This window comes from Calidris pugnax, unplaced genomic scaffold (assembly GCF_001431845.1).
Source record: "Calidris pugnax isolate Ruff unplaced genomic scaffold, ASM143184v1 scaffold30, whole genome shotgun sequence".
NCBI lineage: Eukaryota > Metazoa > Chordata > Aves > Charadriiformes > Scolopacidae > Calidris > Calidris pugnax.
Window position 1 is genome coordinate 2,352,136 of NW_015090776.1, and position 23,096 is coordinate 2,375,231.

The 23,096-nt window shown below is 42.2% G+C and overlaps 1 protein-coding gene across 1 annotated transcript in view; it reads left to right on the forward strand.

Moving 5' to 3' along the window:
* Nucleotides 1–9,156, forward strand: part of PLA2G4A (phospholipase A2 group IVA) — a 99,336-nt gene extending 90,180 nt beyond the window's left edge. The window contains exons 16-19 of the mRNA XM_014948870.1: nucleotides 1,892–2,076; nucleotides 4,524–4,719; nucleotides 4,930–5,087; nucleotides 6,508–9,156. Coding sequence (XP_014804356.1) covers nucleotides 1,892–2,076; nucleotides 4,524–4,719; nucleotides 4,930–5,087; nucleotides 6,508–6,639 — 671 coding nt within the window. The 3' untranslated portion in view covers nucleotides 6,640–9,156. The remainder of the gene's footprint in view (nucleotides 1–1,891; nucleotides 2,077–4,523; nucleotides 4,720–4,929; nucleotides 5,088–6,507) is intronic.
* The last annotated feature ends 13,940 nt before the right edge of the window (nucleotides 9,157–23,096 follow it).

Here is a 23,096-nt window from a genome sequence, read left to right on the forward strand (position 1 = left end):
AAATGAATTATAATAAAAAGAAAAACCTTTTAAGTTGAATTTTTCCTGTAATCACAGAAGACCATGACTAATAAAAACAATCCGCGTGGTCATTATAAATTTATTGATGGCTTTATGATGTTTTATCATTTAAAATATCATTAAAATATTATGATAAATTTGATGATAGAGTCATAGAGGCTATAAGGAATAGGAAACACCTTGTTCTTGAGTGCCTTTTTGATAGGAAGTTTGTCTATGCAGTAACACTCCCATCACAAATACAAATAGGTGGTACAAATCTTGTTTAATTTGAAAGTCAACAGTGACCCTTTAAAATTTTGTAAAATAAGGTAATACAAAACTTGACAAAAATGTTTCTGCAATTTTTAGAAATTCTGTTGAGAACAAGGGTTAAATAATGTTTGAAATGTTTTCTTTAAAAAGGAAGGGGAAAACAAGGCTGGCTTCCTTGCGCTAGAAGGATGTGTAGTAATTATTTTTTTACCAGTGTTTTTTTTAGTTATGGTGAATTTGATAAACATTAACATATTTTCATTGATTTATGCTAATTCATTGTTATGAAATAATCTGGTTCTAAAATAGCTCTATAAACACCCTTAGTCCTTTAGCAATAGGCAATGATTTGAAAATGTTTTCTCCCTTAAAAAACAAGGTGAATATTAGGAAACTGGTTCCTTATTACTTAGCAAAGTGCCCTCTAGTAAATAATAATAATAATAACAGAAATAAAAAGTCAAAATATCTGTTCTGAGATTTTTTTTGCTGCTCATAACAATAAATTTTTTTCATGGATCCTGAAATGGTAGGAACTAGAATTTTAATTATGTTGATGGATTATCTTCACATTAAAATATCTTTCTTCAGATTACTTCCATCCCCAATACATAGGTCTAGGAAATTTAATTATACAAGAAATAATTATATTACTCTATTCAACATTCCTTAGATTACACTGCCCTCTACAGATTCGAGTTTTTAGTCAAAAGGCAAAAACATGCATTTTTAAGATCTAGAGCAAGAAAAGACTGTCAGGAGAAAAGTACTAGAGAGATCATTTAACAGTATCCGGAGACTTGGATGGGTGCAAAGGCACTTATGAAAAATTGCTTGCTTTTTCCTGAGCTGAACCCAGGGAATATTGGATTTAAAGGGGAAACATCATCTTCTTCGGCCCTGGGTTTGGACATTAGATACAGGATGATGGTAAGAGCAGTCAGTGGCTGATGTAATTCTGCCCAATGCTTCAATTTCGGATATGGATATGGGTTGCTGTTTCTTTTTGTTCCTAGTATAGCAGTGAGTATGAGGTGATGAGATTTGGTGTAGGTTGAAAAGCAAGTGATTTGGTGACCTGATTCTACTGAACAGAAACAGAAAAGCATCACGCAAGAGCAGAGCCACGTTGAGGGTTTTTAGGCAAACTTCAGTTATTTGGGGAAGAACAGGGGTTTTGGGAGGGAACCTGGGGGAAGATGTTTGGGCAGGGTTTGTAGGACACTGAGGGGAGGTACAATCCCATAAACACATTCCTTTCTTTATGAATTGTGTTAGGGCTGAAGGGGTAAAGCTGGGAAGGTTGGGGTCAAACCTGGGCGTTTGTCCCCCTTCCATTTTGCCTTGAGTCACCTCTGCTTCTGCCTTGGGACAGGGTGTTTGTGTACTTCACCTACTGAGGTCCCTTCCAGGTCTGTTTTTTCCCCCTACATTCTCTAGTTGTTAAGACGAGTTAAGATGACACCTGAGTTCACAGTATGCTTAGCTGGGGTACTGCAAATTTTTAATTGTGTGGAATCTTTAGTGCTTGAGGAAACACCTGAAAGCCCATTGCCATTTCAGTTCATAACGGGTATGTTCCCGTTTTGATTTGTTTTTGTTTGTTCTAATGCAGATCCTGATGAGTTTGAGAGGATATATGAGCCACTGGATGTGAAGAGCAAAAAGATTCATATAGTGGACAGTGGGCTTACATTTAACCTGCCGTACCCACTTATCTTAAGACCTCAAAGAGGTGTTGATCTCATCATCTCTTTTGATTTTTCAGCGAGGCCGAGTGATTCCAGTCCTCCTTTCAAAGTAAGTAAGATAGGCCATTGCTTTCTTTATGCTAATTAATTTGACTCAGTTGTATTCTTCCAGTTGGGTTGGTTGCAGATTTCATGGTTCCAGAAGGCCATAGTGCTATTGTATTAACCACATTGGAGCAGTTTGTTTCCATGTCAAAGAGCAATATTGCCTCAGTTCCTGTTTCCATGACTCGGATGAAGGAGGCTAATTAATATAATCCATTTAAAGTAATAGCTCTGTTGTTTTTAAGGAATTCTTGTCTCCGCAAAATTGCAGAATTTTATTTTATGTCATTATTAAACAATATAGTCATTTACCATTGTGCTAGTGCTCTAGCTCTGTACAGATATTTTCCTCTGCGATGCTGTGATGTAAATGAATAGTTTTCTTTCATCATCTTGGCAAAAAATGTGTCTCAGTCACTCTGGTATTGCTAAATGCGTAACACTTTTGAAGTGAGGCTAACTGTTCATTTACATCTCACTAGCATAATCCCAGTACCGGTTTAAGTAGGATTCTTAAATCCATTCAGGCCAGAGCAAAGCAACAATAACAAAAAAAATGGATTAAATGACATGGTTATTTTCTGTAGCAGGCGTGGAAAGCACAGCTTTCAGTTTGTATGACCTACACATCCAGAGAGCTCCAACTGATCAGAAAGGCTTAATGTTGGGTCATTTTGGTAGCTGACACTGAAAAAAGCAGCACTTAAGAGACTACTGCAAGATACTCAAAAAAGAGGCAATAAATATTTGAAACCCAAGTGGATTTTTAAAAATGATTTTTAAGGAAATCAAGAGAACAGGCCTGTTTGAGAAACAACTGACGTTCTTTGCTGCTTTATAGAGAAATTTCAATTAGAGCGAAAGGTGTATTTTTTTCTTCGTTGTGCTATCAAGGGACAAAACCCCCAAACAACATTAGAAAATAACAGGAATAGCAAAATGAACTCTAAATCAGTGTTGTCAAAGGCAAAGAAGAGCAAGCTTCAGGAGAATAAAGAGGAGTTACTTCTGTAATCTCTAGTTCTCTTGGGGACTACTTGGAAGAATTGAGCACTGAGAATACTCTTACTAGTGCGGAAATCATTGATTTTTTCCTTAATTGACTGCATCACACAGTCTGTTTCTTCCTTTAATTTTCTATTTGTTTCAGAATTTGTCTCCTTTTTTTGTCATGACTGTTTTCCCCATCAGCTAAATTTACTGTCGCAGCACTGTCATTTCCTCTGAAATGTCTTCTTTTTCCACCTTTGTAAATGTTCTGCACGTGGAGTCTGTGCAAAAGGCTGTGTGTAGTCATCTCTCTTCCTCTTTGCCTATGCATTGAGCCTCCTGTCTCCATCAGCTGCAATTTTTGGTTCCATTTTGGGGAACATAACATGGAGAGATTGATTGGAAGTCAAGTAGTGTCCTGAAGGTCTTTCTGTAAACTCTTCATTTCAAAAAGGCAAAATCCTTTTACGCAAGAAAAACCGGTGGGAAAATTAAATGGTGCTTTAGATTTTCATGAAGCCACCGTTGAAGGGAATGGTTCATTATTTCTGACACGCAAATATGTGTATAATACAAAAAGTGACGTACCTGCAGCTAATGCCCAGGTGTAGTCCACAGCAGAAGCTGTGTGCTAATGGCCTGAAGGACAGAAACCAGTTTTGTTTACTGGCTGTGCAGTCCCATTGGTTCTGCCTGCATTAGAAAGAGTAAATGCCAGTTCCAGAGCTGGCCTGTATGTGTGGTAGCTCTCTGATATGCTTTTGTTACTCCAACAGGTAGGGAAATCAGCCAGCTGAAGTCAATGACTCTGCTCTTGTTTTATCCCTTTACACCCACTGTCCTTTAATCTCTTGCGTATCCAAAACAGTTGCCCCAAGAAGGGTCCTGTTTCATTCAAAACTAAGATTAAAGATGTTGACCTTCCCTCTCCTCCCTCTCCACACACCCTCATTACATGCTTTTGAGTCATTATTTACAAATTATTTTGTTTACTGAGTAGTCACAAGTTAAAAAAAGCCTGTTTTCCAGACTGACTTCTTCACTTAGCCTGCTTTTCAAATGCCATTCTGTGCCGTGATGTGACTCTGAACATAACAACGCGTAGATTGGTGTTTATTAACTCTCATTGGTTTCCATGGCACCAATCCTCAGTTTGCAAGTAGAATTACGAATGGTTTTGTTTCTAGCTGTCAGCTCTGTAAATTCACCCCAGGATTTATGTGACAGACCAGTGAATTCCATCCTGTGAATCACCGCAGGTGGTGAAGGTCGGCGGGCTGAATTAGGTGCTCAATTTGCCGTACTGGGTCATCTTTGCACAGACTGACTTGATGAGTAGCGCCGTAAAGAACCACGAGTTCATGCAACTGCTTCTAGTAACCCATCAGACCTCTGTCTCTCTACATAACATCTCGCTTTGCAGTGGATGCTTATACACCTGAGTCTTGGTTACCTTTTCAGGAAATTTTACTTGCTGAAAAATGGGCCAAAATGAACAAGCTTCCTTTCCCGAAAATAGACCCGAATGTGTTTGATCGAGAGGGCATGAAGGAGTGCTATGTTTTCAAACCAAAGGACACCTCTTCGGAGAAAGACTGTCCAACTATAATCCATTTTGTCTTGGCCAACATCAACTTCCGGAAGTACAGAGCTCCAGGTGAGCACACGGTTTCCAGTGCTAAATCTGGCTGTTCCTTTGAAGCTTTATAACGACGTGCTGATTATATACTGGAAATGTTTTGGCTCTGAAGTAACTCTTAAGTCTAGGTATAGTGGTTAGGGATTTCAAAAGAGCCATTAAGAAATAAAATGGTAAATCCCCAGAGCTAACATACAGATTGTATTTTCCCATGTGCTGTGCATGCAGGCGTTCCAAGAGAAACACAGGAAGAGAAGGATTTTGCAGACTTTGACATTTTTGACGATCCGAATACACCATTCTCTACCTTCAACTTCCAGTATCCCAATGAAGCTTTCAAAAGGCTTCACGATCTCATGGAGTTCAACACCCTCAACAACATAGACGTACGTATGCCAGTGTGGAAGGGCCTTTAAGGGTCTGGGTTGTTAAATGGCAAAGTAGGCGATGGGACTAAAGCTGTAAATCTGCCATAGAAGGAACAGGGCTTTACTTCAGTCTTTGCCTGATTGTTATGACATACAAAGCGCTTCCTGCACTTCGTTGCACCCCTTTCTAGTCTCCAAATTGAGGCTGGATCAAAGCCCGATACAGTCAGCGGGAAGAACCTGCTTGATTTTAGTGAGGGCTGGAGTGTACCCTAAGTACGTTCTTCATGAGCTTGTGTAGGGGCATCCACAAGCTGTGGCGTGGTCAACTTTGCATCCTTCCAGCATGAGAAGGAGAGAAGAGTCCAGTCGCTGTAGGTGATGCAGTGGCTGGAGTAACCTGAAGAGAATCGGATGAGATACACAGTGAGAATTAAGTGGAGAGAATTTGGTCTTTTCACTTGACTTCTGTTTCTGAAGTACTGAAATAGCAGTGTTGTAGGAAGCATTACCATATATGATCCTCTGTCAAAGGTAAACTATGAAGCAATATTGCTTCTGAAAGGGCCAGAGGTTCTTTCCAGTGGGGGGGAAAAAGCGTAAAAACAGTATTTCTAGGGCTTCGAATATTGATGTGATACTGTGGCCATTTTCCAAATGGAGGAACCATTGAGTGTAGGCTGTGTGTTTTTCATGATGCTTGAGCCTGTGCATGTCAGAATCTGTTCCACTTCATATTCTTTTCTGATTTGGTTCCTGTATTGTTTTTGCCATTTTATCACCAAAAGAAAAGATGACTGTGTAGGGTGTAGACATTACGCTCAGGATTTTACACTCAGTTCTTTATGTATGATGATTTTCTAACTGGAAGAAAAGGAAATTGGAAGTTTTCTGTAAAGATTGCTGGAAATTTCTTTGTCAACTTGCTCATTTTTAATTGATACCAGCTGTACTCTGACACCAGCACCCGTAGAGTCATTTGCCATATTCACAAGAGTAAATGATCATCCCAGATAAAGAAATGACTTCTTTTCTCAATATAGTAAAGAAATCTTGTTACTTCAAGACAAAGGAAGCAAAAGTGAATATTTAATCTCTCTCAAGATAATAATAATTTCCTATAACCTTTAAGTATGGAGTTTTTCAATGTTTTGATTACCCCTCAGAATTTCATTGGGACTTGGTTAAATGGTGTATATTCTTGTGTGACTTCTTTGTTGTCAGTAGTATTCTGTCATATCTTTATTATCTACATTAAAATCAGTGTTTTATACAGTCAAGAAATAGTATTCATACTCAGCAATCACGTTGCTCAATGATGGAGCAGTGTTAAAAGCAGGAACAATTATTAGCATCTGAAGGAGTCTTTTCTATCAGTTAATAAATCATTAAAATGTTAGTTATTTCCCTGACTGACACCTTGTTCACTGTTTTCCAGGTGATCAAGCAAGCTATGATGGAAAGCATTGAATACAGAAAAGAGAATCCCTCTCGCTGCTCCGTGTCTCTCAGCAGCGTTGAGGCCAGGAGATTCTTCAATAAGAACAATCTTAACAACAACCATACGTAAAGGATGCGTTGTAGGTCCCACTCCTTCAAGAAGCTGGTTCTGTCTTTATAACTGGAGTCAAAGAGACATTGTCAGAGCGTTGCTGCTCCTGAACAGGACTGTGCAAAACTCTTGAAAACATTTTCTTGTGAATTTTCAAATTTCAATATAATTTTATACTTCTTTTTTTAACAACTAAAAACATTGAAAACATTTCAGTATGCCGGTATCCTTATTATGGAAACTATGGAATTAGTTTATTTTGACTATGGTCATTGGGTTCAATGTCTCTTTTTTTTCCTCGCAAAACTGTAAACACTGGTTTCTTGTCCAGGGGCAACTGTCTGAATTTTAATTGATGTAAACTGGGACTATCTCAAAAAGTAAGATGGAATTAGAAGCACAATAGAATGAAACTTTAGTAACAGAGACAATATGTACTACCTGGGTTTGGGCCCAGATTCCACTCTGCTTTGTAGCAACAAGAAGGTGTCTTCTGGCTTTGGTTTGAGAAGTCACTACTTGCTAACTCCTGCTGGGCAGCAGCAGCTCCCTGGTCTATTAAGTCAATGCTGCTTAACTAGCTCTGTTAAGAGTGATCTCTTAAACTGGACGAGGTTTTGCTCACTAATAACTGTGGGCTACTTTGGCCTCACCAAAACTTCCTCATCAAGCTGCATTTCACGTTTTTCTTTTCTTGCATGAGTGGGGTCTCTTAAACCAAACAACGAACAGATATCAAAGAAATGGGGTTCATGTGTCTTTGATATTGTAAGTAGACTCCTCAGCTGGTTATTCATGCTAGTAGAGCTTTTGTAACTGATGCCAAGAAGGATCTGCTCTTAAATCTTTTAATCTCAAATGTTTTTGTAAAAATTGAAATCAGCTTTACTACTGTTTAAGAATCACAGAATCACAGAATGATATGGGGTTGGAAGGGACCTCTGGAGATCATCTAGTCCAACCCCCCCATGAATGTATGTATCCACTCAGCCAAAACCCCAACCTCGTACATTTTCTTTTTCTCTTTTCTTCCACAAAATTACATTGCTTGATTTACTGAGCTAGTAGCACCTGTGCCTTAAATTATTATCAGTTCTTGTATTGCTGACCAAAACCTCTGTAGATAAATTAAAAGTGATTTTGCCTTTGATCATGATTAAAGGCATCAGGTTTTTGCAAAGGGATGGGGGGCAACGTTTACTGGGAATAGGTAGAATGTTCCTAGGTAAGAATATGAAGTAATTCATGGGCTATTTTTTAAGTACATTTAAAGACAGTGCATAGACATAGATTATTTTAGTGCCGTCTCAACAAGTCTTGAGATAACTCTGCAAACACACAGACAAACCCAGTTGCACCTCTGGAAATTTCCAGCCTCCTTTGAAAGCATGTAATTGGCAAGTGTGTGATGTGGGAGAGAGCAAAAGGAACCGGCGCGGTCGCTGACGGCCTTGCCCCGTGTGCAAGATCTAGGAGTCAGACATTTTTGGGGGTGCTTGGCTGGTTTGTTCCATTTCTTTAAAGTCTATGGCATTAACCCTCCACAAATGCAGGTGGCAGTCCCGGCAGCTGCTCCTGAGCTGCTTTCTGCTGGAGTCTGAAGAATATGAGAGGGGCTGAGCAGTTGAGTTCAAGGTGAGCTTGCTGTCTCCAAGAGTTAATGCAAAAGAAGGTGAGAGGGGAAAACCACGTCCCCATCTGCCCTGCGGGTGGCTTGTCCAGGACTCCTTGCACTCCAGTGCACTCCTTGCACTAGGAGTGTCATCATGGTGAAAACAAAGCACTTTTAAAGTGGGGTGATTTGGAGTGTGGTGCTCAGGAGGCAGGTGTGTTTCTCTGCGAGAGCTGCGAGTGGAAGCCCAGGTTCAAGCTTCCTGTGGCTGCTGGCAGGGTGCAGGTCTCACCCTCTGACTTTCTGCTAGGGCTGTCAGCATCCCAGCCAAGGTCATGGTCACCACGAAGGCCACCACTGTGTGCACAGACTATTTCCAGCACAGCTAGCTTTTGGTTTTGATCATTTTCCGACAAACAATTTTTCTGATAACTACTCGTTTATCAGAGTTTATTGCTAATTCAGCGGCTCTTCCTTTTATTGTGAATTATTGAGCTGCCTTTGACTGCTAAAATCTGTAAGCCCGTGGGAAGTAATTACAGTGCTTTTCTTTTAACAGCCACTGCATCATCCCTCCTTAAATCTCCATGCAAAGTTATGTGATTAGTAATATTTTCTGTATTGATTAATAGGTTTTATTTCTGTTTGAGTTAGTGCATGTTTAAAATCAAGGGAGAAAATAAAAGTAACTTATCTTAGTGCTGCATAATTTAAACATTTTCAATAAATTTTGGAATACAGGAAGAAACTGGTACAGTTATTGTAATATTTTCTTTTTAATTTTTTTTCCTTTTGTTAACATAATATTTTTATTTTTTATTTTATAATATGTACCTACTCTGTTTTATGGAAGTGTTTTATCATGCTTTATACAGTTTATATTATCACAGTGTTATTGGACAATAAAAAAAGATAAAATTTAACTATATTTGGCACCTACTCTTTTCAGACAGTTTGTTTTGCTCGTTTCTGTTGACATTTTTCACTTCTATTGGGAAGACTCCTCGATGGCGTGTAGGACCTGGTGGGACAGCTCGCAGGCAGGAAATGCCAAGGTCAGTTCCAAATGCAAGGGCATCGTTCCGATGGAAAGTGTGTCAGTATTGCAGGGGGAATGAGGCTGGGGGGCAGCTACGGCCAGCGGGTCGGAGAGTAAGGCAGTAGAGGCGTGAAAAGCTTGTGGTCTGAAATGTCTCCTGGAGGGAGCAACGAGCAACCTCACGGTGAGGGTGACGGAGCCCTGGAACAGGCTGCCCAGGGAGGGTGTGGAGTCCCCTTCCTTGGAGATTTTCAAGACCAGCCTGGATGCTCCTGAGTAACATGCTCTAGCTCTAGGCAATCCTGCTTCAGCAGGGGAGTTGGACTAGATGATCTCTATGGTCCCTTCCAACTCTAGAAATTCAGTGAAAATTCAGTGAAAATTCAGATATGCACAAAACTCTCTCGAGCCAACGCGGCTGGGACCTCGCGGTGCTGCGGGTGCTGGCGTGGGGTTCCTGGTTTCGGAGCAGAGTGTCTCTCCACCAGGGCAGGACTCCCTCTTGCTCCGCTAGAGTCGAATTTGGCGTAAGACCCCCCTAGTTCTAACTTTTCCAGATATTTGAAGCATCTTGGGCTCCCCAGAAGCTCATTGGTAAGTTCGGAACTGTCACTTCACAACGGTCTCCAGCAAGAAAACCTCTCTGGATCCGTGCCCATAAGCTTCTAGTGGAAAAATTCCATCTTGGTGTGATCAGAAACTTAGAAATTGAAACCTTATTTCAGTTCAGCTGCAGAGCAGAAGACTCTGACTATAAACGTTTTAGTCACACGCTACATTAACAATTACACCGAGGGGGAATAATAATGCAAACATCCCCTTACACTTCTAGCAACTGATGAGAAACCAAGAACATTTTTTTTCCTTAGCCTAAAATGTTAACCCTTTGTTTCTCATTTTCCCTTCCTTCAGTCCCTGGTTCATTTGGTTTATGCCTGCGATGGTTTTTTTCTAACAAATGCCGGTATGGGTTTAGAGAACGAATTGTTTCAGATGTCACAAATCATTTTAGGTGATGCCTGCAGGCTGTGGAAGTGCCATCGCGCCAGCCCAGGGTGACTGCCAAGAGCTCAGCCTTGGACAGGAGATGTGGGACTCCGTGTCTGTCCCTGTCCCAAACCTGGCCCTGAGGCAGCATTTCTTTTCTGTGGGACCTTTGGGCAGCCTCCAGCTGCCAGAACAGGAGTCTGAAATCTCTGCTTGCCTTTTTTTTTTTTTTTTTTCTTTTTTCTTTTTCCTTCAGCCGTGGAAGCACCGGCTCAGGATGAAATCCTACTGACCCGGAAAGCACGGGAGCGCGACAGCGTCGACCTCAAGAGTGTTTACATCAGTGAAGAGAAAATTCATTTTGGCAGGGAAAGGGGGCTGGGACGAACGCTGTGTCTGGCTTGACCCAGCATATTATTTCATCTGTGGGCTGAAACCGGAGAAGGCAGTGTGAACAGGCGACGGCGCTCTCTTGTACCACAGCCCAGATGACCCCCAGATCTCTGCTGTCAGAGCAGCCATAGCCTTGTTCTTTGAGGAGAGCCCTCCAGCCTCCCTGTAGGAGCCCAGAGGGACGTGAGCTCGGTAACGCTGAGGAGCGAGTTGTGCAACCGCAGGCGGCTCCGCAGCACATGTTTGCCCCGATGCTCACTCAAAGCAAAAACATGTAGCTGTTTCCTGAAGCCGTAAATTCACCCAACACTCTTACTGCTTTTGCACTTCATGCAGGGGCTGGATTCGTGTATGGCCGTGACTCACCCAACTGAGTTACATACACCGGCCCTTCTCACGCTAGGGACAAAGTGAGGACCGTCATAGTTTACAGGCGAGGAATTCCCCGTGACAACAAAACCATGGACTATTTTGCATGCGAAGAACAGGCGGTGAGGCAACGAAGTTGGCAGAGCAACTTGTTAACCTTTAGACTAAGCAGAAAAAATACAATATTCGATACAACGGGGACAGGAATTCCTTATGTGACCATTTCACCTCTTAGTGCCGAGCCATGCAAACTTGGCTAAAGCAGAAATTCAGGACCGGAGCCAAAATATTTCTGTTCTCTTTAGGTTTTGCCAGGAGATGCATGGGAATAGAAGACCAGAAGACCCTCAAGCAGGCAGCCATGAGCTTGGGGAGACCTCAGCATGGGAGGGGAGACCTGGACCCCAGGGATGCCACAAATACACCTGGAGCCAAGAAGTAAGTGGGGGCAAATGGGGTGCTGAAAGGGAAACCTTAGCTGTGACAGGACCACCCGGCACTTGTGCAAGGGTTGGGGCAGGAGAAATGTCTGATTCCTGCAGAGGGGACCGTGCTGTCAGCACTTAGGGCTTCTCCGTGGCTCCATCTGTGTCTGGAGTCATCAGCCCCCTTCGTAAGGTCTTGCCAGACCTCCAAGAAAGACCTCAGGGAACTGAATGTTGACCCAACTTTATGCTCAAAAAATATTTTGCCTTTAATCAGAGCAATGCTCTTCCAGTGCTTCCTCCTTGAAGCCTGTGGCCAGGCTAGAAGCAAGAACCCAAGTATTTGGGATGGTTTTGGTCTTTGTGTGCCCCTCTAACTCTCAGGCTGGGAAAAATAGGTGGCCTGTCCTTATTCAGGTGTGAAATGATAAATTCTGCGATTGCAGAGCAAGCTTCATAGGTAAAGTTATACAATTTCTTTGTTACCATTTTCTGATTTATCTTCATATCTGCTCCTCGCCCAACTTTCTGGATGGGACAAAGGGATGGGGTGAGTGTTTGCTCTGCACAGGAGCTGGAAACTCGCCTCTTCTGTGAGGCAGGTCATTAAGTGCCTAAAATGAGATTAGTGCAGGAGACGTGCTCCGCATCCAGCTTGTGCTAAACACACGTTATAGACAACTTTTTGCCAACATCTTGTTTAGGGTGTGTTCTGGAAAATATGAAACGGGATTAACATGATGACATTAGAAGAAATTGAGGCAAGTTATTTTGCCAGCGTGTTTGGGAACTGGGAATACTGATACTTCGCAGCTGCGGATTTGATACAAATCCTTCCTTCTGGTCCCGTTTTGCCGAACCCTGGGGATTTGCCAGAGGGTGTTTTCTTTCATGGTCAAACACTGTTTATGACACTAACTGATCCCTGCTAGCTGTCAGCAGAAACAGACACAGCCCCAACAGCTGAGTATCTGTGTGCTGGCAGATGTGGATGTGCAAGTCTGTCTGTAGCCCCAGGGCTCTTGCTTTCAGCCAGGAGGCTGCAGGCGATGGCTACGAAGGAGCCATGACCTTGTTGGCCTGCAGATCCCAGGAGAGATTTGGACCAATGACTCAGCTGATAGACAGAGGAGAAAACAGGTCAGATGATGTCGGTGGAGCTGATGGAAATAAAATAAGCCCAAGAACACGATGCTTGGTTCTGCAGCCTGAAATGTAACGTGACATTAGGAAAAATGTTTACACTGAAAGGGTTATTAAGCATTGGAACAGGCTGCCCAGGGAAGGTCACCATCCCTGGAGGAATTTAGAAGACGGGTCGACGTAGAGCTTAGAGACATGGTTTAGTGGTGGTTTTTATCAGAGTTAGGTTGATGGTTGGAATAGATGATCTAAAGGTCCCTTCCAACCCAGACAGTTCTGTGATTCTATGATTCTACGTGGATGGGGGTACTTGAAGGCTTCCAGAGAGCTTGTGACAGGTGGTGGGTTGTCTTCATGGGTTAACCACCAGAATCTGGTCAACAGGGAACATATGTGTCATCTAAACAACATCCACTGGACATTGTTTTATTTTTTAAACAGAAGTTAACAGGAAGGAGAGAATGCCAAAAAAGGCAAGCTCTAAACCCAGTGGCTCTTCATGTGCATGTGGCTGGAAGGGTGAGGCCAAAGCTCTTCTTGCAAAAATACATAGTGGTGGCTAAGCTGGAAAACACACACAGACAACTAGGCACAGAGAAAGGTTGCTAAGTTGAACCTTGCATATAGCCCTGAAGAGAATTTGCTATTTTGTATTTGGTTTCCTTTCAAATCAGAATGAGCAGCTGAACCACTTCTAAAAAGCTCACTTTGGTAAAGTGTTAACGTTACGCTCTAATGTAAAATTTCAACATTTATGTTCTACAGCGTGACGAAAGCCAACTTTCTGCTGTGTTGTGTAATGTAATAAATGTCAGACTGAAAAATTCAACTCCATTGAAACTTCTTTTTATAATTGCCCGTGATGTTGTAAGATACACTTAGCAAAACTGTGTTGACTTAATGGATACAATTGAATCACAGTTTTCTGATGGCAAACCACCATCGTGGAAAACAGCTTTTACTAATATTTTCCTAGTTCCTGTGTGACAGGACACTAAGGAAAGCTCTTGCAAAACACAAAACTTTGTCTTACGAATCTACAGGTGACGGTCTTTTGCCTTCTAAGTAAACACAGGTTGTTTAGGAAAAGTAAAAATAATTTAAAAATCAGGCCTTCAGCTGCTGGTAGAAGGAGGAAACAGTGCTCAAGTGCCTCCCCAACTCCAGCTTTGGCTGACAGCTCAAGGCGCTAAATGTTGTGACGTATTAGCTCAGTAAATGGGGGCTTAATGATTCATGAGATTTTTCCTCAATGCACAAGCACACTTTTTGCAGGACATTAACACCAAGTGCCTCTGAGCAATCTGGTCGCCCCTCAGGTGAGGAAGATGTAACCTCCTGTACCCGAATGAGTCCTTCCCATGACTACAGAACAGGCTACCACAGAATCAGTCCATCAAGCTGCAAAAAAGCTAATTAACCTTGGAATAGGAATTATTTCAGCATAGAAGTGAAGAGCTTTCATTCTGCCTTTGTGGTAGGATGTATTTGACAATATATCATGAGATTTTTTTTTCACCAATCTTATCCCAAGATGTTTTTTTACTTCTCAGTGGTATTTAATAAAATAGTTGTAAGTCTACTCTTTTTTTTTTTTTCCATGTACTGAGCCTCTGAGCTTAACCTGGTTCACTCCACCTGTAAATGCTGTCCAAGACTAAGTTTAGTTTGTTAGCTAGTTAGTTAGTTAGTTAGTTAAAATATGGTTATTTGCCAAGTAACTTACTTGTTACTCCACCCACTTCATAGGGGTTTGTGCCTATAAAAAACCCTTGCCATCCTGTAACTCATGTTATGATCAAAGACAACCACATGTAAAAATAAAAATTAAAAAAATGTGTCTGCTTCTGAAAGCTGGAAAGTTCAAATTTCCAATGGTTTTGTGGCAGTGCCAAATGCCCACAGAGCTGCTAGTGCCTTCTCTTATCTAGCAGGCATTGCAGTGAGTCAGTGCTGCACAGGAGAGCGGCCTTGGCTGTGCTGCTGATAAATCACAGCCTGTGATCCTCCAGGCATCTCCTCTGCTGGGGTCAGCAGCGTTCACGTGTCTTGGGTTCCTGCCCTATCTGCATGTTGGGTCACTGAAGGACAGTTGTGTCCTCAGGGATTTCTGCTTATGTTTTACATCCAATAAAGTCCCATGCCCCTGTCTTGTTTTACAAATGGATTGATAGGAGTTTAGGGTGAATTGCAGCCATAAGAAAAAAGAAAAGAAAACATAGGACCTATGCAGCAAATGAGTCAACCACTGCGATCAATCCTTGCTGAGGATTTGGTTATAGAAGTCAGGAATGGAAGGCAAATCCATGGGGAATGGGGTTTCCTTCACAGGCTCACCAATATTTTGCTCTGTGCCTTACTGTTTTTCTTGCCTTTAGGTATTTTCAGCTGTAACAGAGCTAACAGATAGATTGCTACTACATTATTGTGGATCACTCTGGTCTGAGTAGGCAAGAAAGAAAATAAGACGAGAGTTGGACTTAATTTTTACACATAAGAATTTTATATGTACATATGTACAAACATACACATATGTATAGATGTTCTTTAGCTGTGACAGATCTGACATAACATTCAAAATGTTGTGTATTTAATAATCACGGGTGGAGGAACCCCCAGCTTTTTGTGGACTTTGGGTTGTGACTTCTGCAGAGCCTCCTGGGTGTGCTCCACTTCAGGTTGCTGCAACTCCAGCTGCTGTCATTGACAGCAATATCAGACTTTCATACATAAAATCTGTTGATTAGCTGCTTGAAAAATAAAAAGAGGTTGATTCAGAGGTAGTGTAGATTATTTGCATGTGCTGACAATATGATGGGAGGTTTGATCTCAAACTCTTTTTTTTTTAACAGTAGCAAAAAATTCCTGCTGCTATTTCCTAAACTTGCTTGGTCTTCTCTCCCATCTTTATTTTCCTCTGCTTCTGATCACATTTAGGCTGTAAGTGTTGAATATACCCCTTCCTGGTCTCTGGGAGGTTTTGCATTTTGTTGGCAGTAGGTGAAAATCTCTGATTAAACATGCACTTTATCAGAATTTCAGCAGAGTCCCACGGATGCAGGGATGGGGCAGAGGAAGAGGGACGGGGGTCAACCAAGAGAAAGAGAATAAATGTCCTCATGTTTTCCCCACACATGGCCACAGGTATGTCTAACAACTGGACCTCCAGCAAAAGACTAATGAAAATCTTCCTGCACTTTTTTTCCTAGCTGCCAGCTGGTAACGCCTCTGAACTCCCCGATTCCTCAGCTGCACAAGAACACTAACCAGCTGCCATGTTTTTCCCAGCTGTGTAAAGCATTGTTTTAAGTCTCCAACCCAGAACTAAACAAACTTTTATTTCCTTCTTAGTTAATATTTACCTGTTCAAATAAGGCTGTGATTATTTCACAGGTTGCCTTGTAATAGTTACCTGTTGCATTTTCTCTTGCTGACTAAGAATTGCAAAATCCTGAGACTGGAAGACAACTAAAATATTGTATCAGACTGTAGCCCATATTCATCTAGGTTTCTGCTTAAGGACAGTTTCACTAGGATCCATACTTTCATCCAAAGCAATCTCTGTCCAGTTAATAGATAAATTTCTTTTGGAATTCACCAAATAAGTCCATAAAGAGAGTTGTTTCAGAATTTAAGGAAACTTTCAGAAATGCATGAAAGCTACATCTCCAAAGGTCACAAATCTTGTAAGGATGAGAAATTTTAACAGTTCCTTGCTTTAGAATTAATACAGGATAATTTTACTTGATGTACAAAGAAAAAAAGAATCCTGAAAAATTTTTGCCAGTGGAAAAAGGTTAATTTTTCATTCTATTTCTGGAAAGTCTTCATTCCATATAATGTTCCTTGCTAAGAGTTTCTATTTCATTCCATATAATGTTCCTTGCTAAGAGTTTGAACCGGTTAGGCAGCTGAGGGCAAGACTTGGTGCTGAAATCCCACGTGATTAAGGTTCTGCAAACAATCACAGCGATGACCACAGAAGGAATAGCAACATATTAAATTTTTTCCTTTTACAGACCCTGGACTTGAAGATGGAGCTACTTCACCCACATGGACTCCTGCTGTCATTGCAGGGAAGGGGGTGTTAAAGTCAGTTTTTGCTCTGGTCTTGCCTCCGCTTGATAGAGGAGAAACCAAGTAGCATTTCTGCAGGTGTTGGTTGCTTGCAGGGGCCTGTCTGGGTATGTGAGTCTCTGGAGAAGACCACTACCCACCTGAGAACAGGTCCTCTCATCACTAAGCCAGCATTGGTTGTTGGCTGTTTAGCACCTGGCTGTCAAAATGGGGTGGTTTCAAGGGGAGCTGGGGATGATCCTGATTGACAAAGAAGTCACTGTACTCCTTTGGGTGGTGGTGCATTGTTTGCTATCACTGTTGAGGACGGAGCAAGATGGGCCAGACCCATGTCAGGGTCGGGGCTGTGCTTGGTGTCTCATGAACTGAGAGCTGCTGCTTTAGTGCTGAGCTGAGCCCCAAAACATTCCCTCTTTTGGGCTGTGTGGGGTCCCTGGTACTAATGTGAAGGCCACCTGTGCCATATATGGAATCCTTGCTAATCCATCCATGAAGATGCAAAGTCTAGTGGCCCAGAAGTCCATTCTTCCACTGTTTCTCCTATATAAGTTCTGTTAGATCCTGTGTTTGCAGCAATGCTGAAATTTTGCTATTATTCCTCTAAAACAAAACAATTCAGCCATACTGTGTTACTTGCTTGAGGGTCTGCCCAGTTGACCCTTCCAAAAATCGTTCAACTGTCCTCTGTGTGTTGCTGTCTAAATCAGAATGACAGGAGAGATAAGGCAGACCCAGTAATACAGGGGGAGTGGGAAATATGTCATTCCAGGCACTGTAACTACTTTTCATTTTGGTAGGTGAAGTGTTTAAATTCAAATGTAATTTTTGTGAGTACTTTGAAGAAATCTGTTTATCTGTTACACTGCTTGGCATTCATGATAAATGGTGTAAATAAATACAGAGCATGAGCTGTGATGGATAAGAGTTTAATTTTCTTGTGCTTGAAAAATCTCATAGTGAAGATGGAGAGTACTCTCCTAAAGTAATTTATGCTTGGGAGAAAAATGTAGCAGGCACAAAAAGTGGCAGAGTTTTCCACTGATTGCTCACTAGTAAGAAGATCAAGCAAATTACAAAGGCAGCTGGAGGTGACTTTAGATGTAAGTCAAAAACACACATGCTATAAGGAACGGAGCAATATAGGCTTTTGCCACATTAATATATGCGTGAAAGACTCCCTTTATAAGTTAAGTAATTCAACCGTGTTGTTAAGCTCCACGGAGAGAATAAATATATTCTCCAGTTTGCAGAATTTTCAGTTAAATCAGCACCGTGCTGGCAAACTAGCTACTTTTATCTCTGTTGGTTTTTACTGCTGTCCCATGAAGACTGCCCATGGCGCTGATGGCCTTGGAGTCTGTTGTCACCCCGCTGTGAGGTGGAGAGCGATCGAAGGGGGGAAAGAAGAAAAAAGATTGTACACCATGCCAGCACAGAAAAAGCCTAAACCCCAGGATGAAAAGCAACCCATCGACTTCGCAGGAATTATGTGTAAAGGAAAGAAGACCATGTGGCTGTTTACTGCATTGTTGTGTTGCTATTATGCCATCAAAATGGTTTAATTAAAACACTTACAGCACTCCAGATGGAACATGGCTTTGAAGCAGGTGTATCCAGCGTGAAGCATCCAGCGTGAAACCTCCAGAGCTGCTTTTCCCTCTTCAAGAGACCGCAGAGGGTCCATTGGGTTCAGTGTGGAATGAAACCTCTGAGTTTTCTCAAAAGCACATCTAAATATTGGCAGCCTTCCCCCCTCCATTTTTTTCCTTTTTTTTTTGGCAAGCAACAGCTACGAGGAAGACTGCTATGAATCTAGACAAATACTGTTTAATAAAGCTGTTAAAAGATTGCTTCAGCTTCAGCTCCCGTCCCTTGATAAAATCATGGGGTGGATTTATAGGATGTTTTCCTTGCTGCTAATTGGGGTTAAGCTTGGTATGTCCTTCATTCATGTTCAGAAAAGCTTTAATGCAAGCAGTTATAGAAAAATCAGCTCATAATAGTTATAGCTCTTAGACAGTGACCGAGAGCTCTGAAGTACTCTATTATCTTATTATTTAGGTCCCTTTCAACCCAACCATTCTGTAATTCTGTGAATCTCCAGTATTTTGTGCTTAAAATGTGAATATTGAATATTCACTTCTAACTTTAAACCTGAGAAATTTCAGCTTAACAAAATTGGAAAAGGGACTGAAAATGCCTGTAGGCATTTTTTCTACAAAATTTTGCATTTACTGTGTTCAAATGTTCTTCTAAGGGCTGTATAAAACTGAAATTGGAGCCAGTAGAAGAAGCCACGGACCTGTCTTGAATAAATCAATCAGCAAAGATGTGGGAAAGGAGCAGATTTCTTATTTGGGCTATGCCAGGCTGCAGTAACTGGAGATGTAGGTTCCTGGAGGCTAAGGAGTCAGGAAAACTGCCGAATCGAGGCTGGAAAGGGCTGTTCTTCTTTTATACAGATTACCGAAAATCTGACAGGTTCTGATATTTGTTTTTTCACCTACCCCGATAACCCCCATCCCAGCAGCATTCTGCTGGGCAGTTCACTCACCTCAAACCAGTCCCCCAGGAAACATCTACTGGTTTCTGGGCGCCACCTCTTGGTCGCTTTGGATGGATCGTTGCTTCTGCTGGGCATGTTCTCCATTTGGTCTGTTCATTTTACACAGGGATTTAAAGAAAACAATATTAAAGTAAACGTAATGCAAATGAGAACCTTACTTTATTTAAAATTTGATTAAAAGCGGAGCAATATTACAACAGTGTTCTACAACACGCTCTCAAAGTAGGTCATGTCCTGTGAAGACTGGCAGCAAAACTTGCTGGTGTCTAAAGTAGGTGAAGACTGGCAGCAAAACTTGCTGGTGTCGGTGAAAGCTGGGTCACGGCTCTATGATTTCAGTGCAGTTTCCATTGAAATTTGGAATGGAATTTCCATTTCCTCTTGAGCTTCTCTACGTGATGCTGAGATCTGGGGCATGTGGTCAGGTCTCTTCCATGTGGTATTGAACGTGGGGCTGATGAGTGGGCTCTGCCCTGTAGTTCTTGCTCCAGGTGAGGAGAGCATGAACATGAGAGGCAGCAGCTCATCTGAAGCATCCCTGCAGTGCCACTTGGAAGTTTATTATCATCATACCAAGGAAATGGGAAAAATCTGCATCCCTCAAACCAATTCCAAAACTGCCTCTGTAAACCACACATTTGTGAGCAGAAACCGAATCTAACATTTTGGATAAGATCAGGTTTATCTAGTTGGGGTTTTTTTTTGTTTTGTTGGATTTTTGTTATTTTTGTGGTTCTTTTTTTTAAAGTCCCTAAGCCTAGTCCGTGCCAGATCTTTTAAAGAAACCCACTATACCCTATGGGGAGAAAGCAGTCTGATGTGAAAACATTAAAGGATGAGATTCAGCATTCTTTTTATTAACTCACAGAACCACAGGTGCAGTTCTCCGTTTCCTTTCTTTTAATTCATCCAAACTCCTACATAACTGATTAAAGTTTCAACAATGGCTTACGACAATGGATTTCGGTTCCTTTGCTATTGTTCTCATGAAAGCAGGCTTTCCCAGCATGGGATGTGTTGGAGGGTTTTATGTGACGGTCTGCGAGCCCCCGGTGGCATGCGGCGAGAAGACTGAGCAGATGGTGTTGGCTTTCCCTTGGGACCCCGTGTTAACATTTGGATGAACATCTCATTTGTTAGTGCCTTCACGTTGAGGGTGTTATCTGAGGAACTGCAAATGAAGGAGGTCTGGGTAACCACGGGTGGGATGGAAGGTGAGCATTTTAGCTTAAAATGAAGCTTTCTGAGGTATCTAAGCCATTGCAGTATCTGAGCCCTCCAATGTCACCATCCTTTGAGATTTCTCATCAAACAGGTTCACCTCCCTGCTCGAAAACTAAATGTACTTTACTAACTAATTAAGAGTCTTGTACCTTCGGGCCACTTTTTACCTTTAAAGGGCAGGAATTGCAGCACTATTAGTGGTGCTAATTAGATAAATAACAGTTTTGTAGCCTGTCTCAAGTCCTTGAAGGAGGAGCAGAAATGGAAGGAGTTAACTGCTGCTGCTTTTTACAGCAGGGATTTGTGCTGCAAAGCTCTAGGAATGACTTGCTGACTTATGGTCTGCCTCTGTTTGCAAGTTTTATGGTGCCAACCAGGATTAATTGATTTTGCCATTAAAGGGAGATAAAATGATAAAACTAAAAAGCAGTCTGTAAATTCCAGCAACAAGGGGTGCCAAACTCTGCATTTTGTAATGGATGGGACTTCGACATTTTTATGTTCCTCTTTATTTGCAGGTTGGCTCTAGCTGGGGTAGACAACATTAATTGCCAGGAGGCAGAGAAAGAACAGTGCAACTAATAATAATATGAGTTTATAGGACTGTGGGATCATTTGGAAAAGCACAAGGATATGCCTTCATGTTAGTCTATCTTAATCAGATGTTGAGGAATCACTAAAATAAGCAATAAAACTTTTTAAAGGAAAGGAGAAAGGCCTACAAATAGATAAAGAATAGCCTGGAAAGTCCAGGTAGTGAAGGTAAAGCAAAAGGATTAAGCTGCACCAGTGAAAATCTAATGTAAATGTTCCCCCACCATGCTGTCTTCATTCCTTTCACAGGTATGACTTGAGCATCCATCATGTCTGAGAACAGCCCCAGATTTTACAATCAGAAGTGGAACTGCTTTTAGCTCCAGAAAACCTATGGTTGTCTTTCACTGCAGGGTACCTACACCCTGCGAATGGAGAGGTCAAGCACCACTACCTGCATGCTCTGAAGGTGGGCACAAAATTGCAGGGTTTTTTTTTCTGAGGGGTCAGATGGGCTGTGTTTGCCGGGGCAGTGTTATTCAGGCACAGCAGACCACCGTTTGCGTGCTCTGAAGAAGACCCAGTAAGCTGATACTTTCCTCTTCACCCAGCTGGCAGTGACAGCATTGCTTTTTGTGGGCTTTTTTCCCCTTTCAGAAGACTTTTAGCAGAACTCTGCTCAGTTATGCCCAGAGTCACAAAATCACAGAATGATATAAGGGTTGGCAGGGACCTCTGGAGATCCTCTAGTCCAATCCCCCTGCCAGAGCTGGGTCACCCAGAGCAGGTTGCACAGGAAAGTGTCCAGGGGTGTTTGAACATCTCCAGAGATTTGAATGTCTCTGGAGACTCCACCACCTCTCTGAGCAGTCTGTTCCAGTGTTCTGTGACCCTCAAAGTAAAGAAGTTCCTCCTTATGTTTAGATAGAATGTTCAAGTTTGTGCTCGTTACCTCTTGTCCTGTCACTGGGCACCACTGAAAAAAGACTGGCCCCATCCTCTTGACATCCACTCTTTAAGTATTTATAGATGGGATGACACCCATCCTCTTTAAGTATTTATAGACATTGATCAGATGCCCCCTCAGTCTTCTCTTCTCCAAACTAAAAAGACCCAAGTCTCTCAGCGTTTCCTCATAAGAGAGATGCTCCAGGCTCCTCATCATCTTTGTAGCCCTCTGCTGTACCCTCTCCAGCAGTTCCCTGTCCTTCTTGAACTGAAGAGCCCAGAACTAGACACTACTCCAGATGGGGCCTCACCAGGGCAGAGCACAGGGGCAGGATGACCTCCCTCGAGCTGCTGGCCACGCTCTTCTTGATGCCCCCCAGGGATGCCATTGGCGTTCTTGGCCACAAGGGTACATTGCTGGCTGATGGTCATCCTATTGTCCACCAGGACTCCCTGGTCTTTTTCCACAGAACTGTCCTCCAGCAGGTCAGCCCCCAACCCCTGGTGCAAGGGGTTATTTCTCCCCAGGTGCAGCACCCTACACTTGCCCTTGTTGAATTTCACCAGGTTCCTCTCTGCCCAGCTCTCCAGCCTGTATGGCAGCACAGCCTTCTGGTGTGTCAGCCACCCCTCCCAGTTTTGTGTCATCTTAATGACGGTCAGTACTATCATTAAGAAGGAAAGGAATTGGAAATCGGTTCACCTCTGACTGGTCAATCATTTACTCTCATTATAGCTTGAGTTAACTAGGACAGCAATACTAGTGTGGCAGGAGCAAAGCACTGGGGAATAAAGTGACAGGGTATGATTATATTTTTAATTATTTTTTTCCTAAAATGAAAATGGGATCATTTCTGTCCCCCCTCTGTGCCCTCCACAACCAAATAAAGGGCTTTATTTCAAGTGCATAATGATGAAATGCAGTAAGCTCTTCAGAAGGGACAGGCAAGGAAGAAGAGGAGGAGGGGTGGCCCTGTATGTTAGGGAGGATTATGAATGTCTAGAACTTATTGAGGGCAATGGTAGAGTTGAGTGCCTATGGGTAAGAATCAGGGGGAGGGCCAGTCAGGCTGATATTGTGGTGGGAGTCTATTACAGACCACCCAACCAGGATGTAGAGGCAGATGAAATGTTCTATAAGCAGCTGACAGAGGTCTC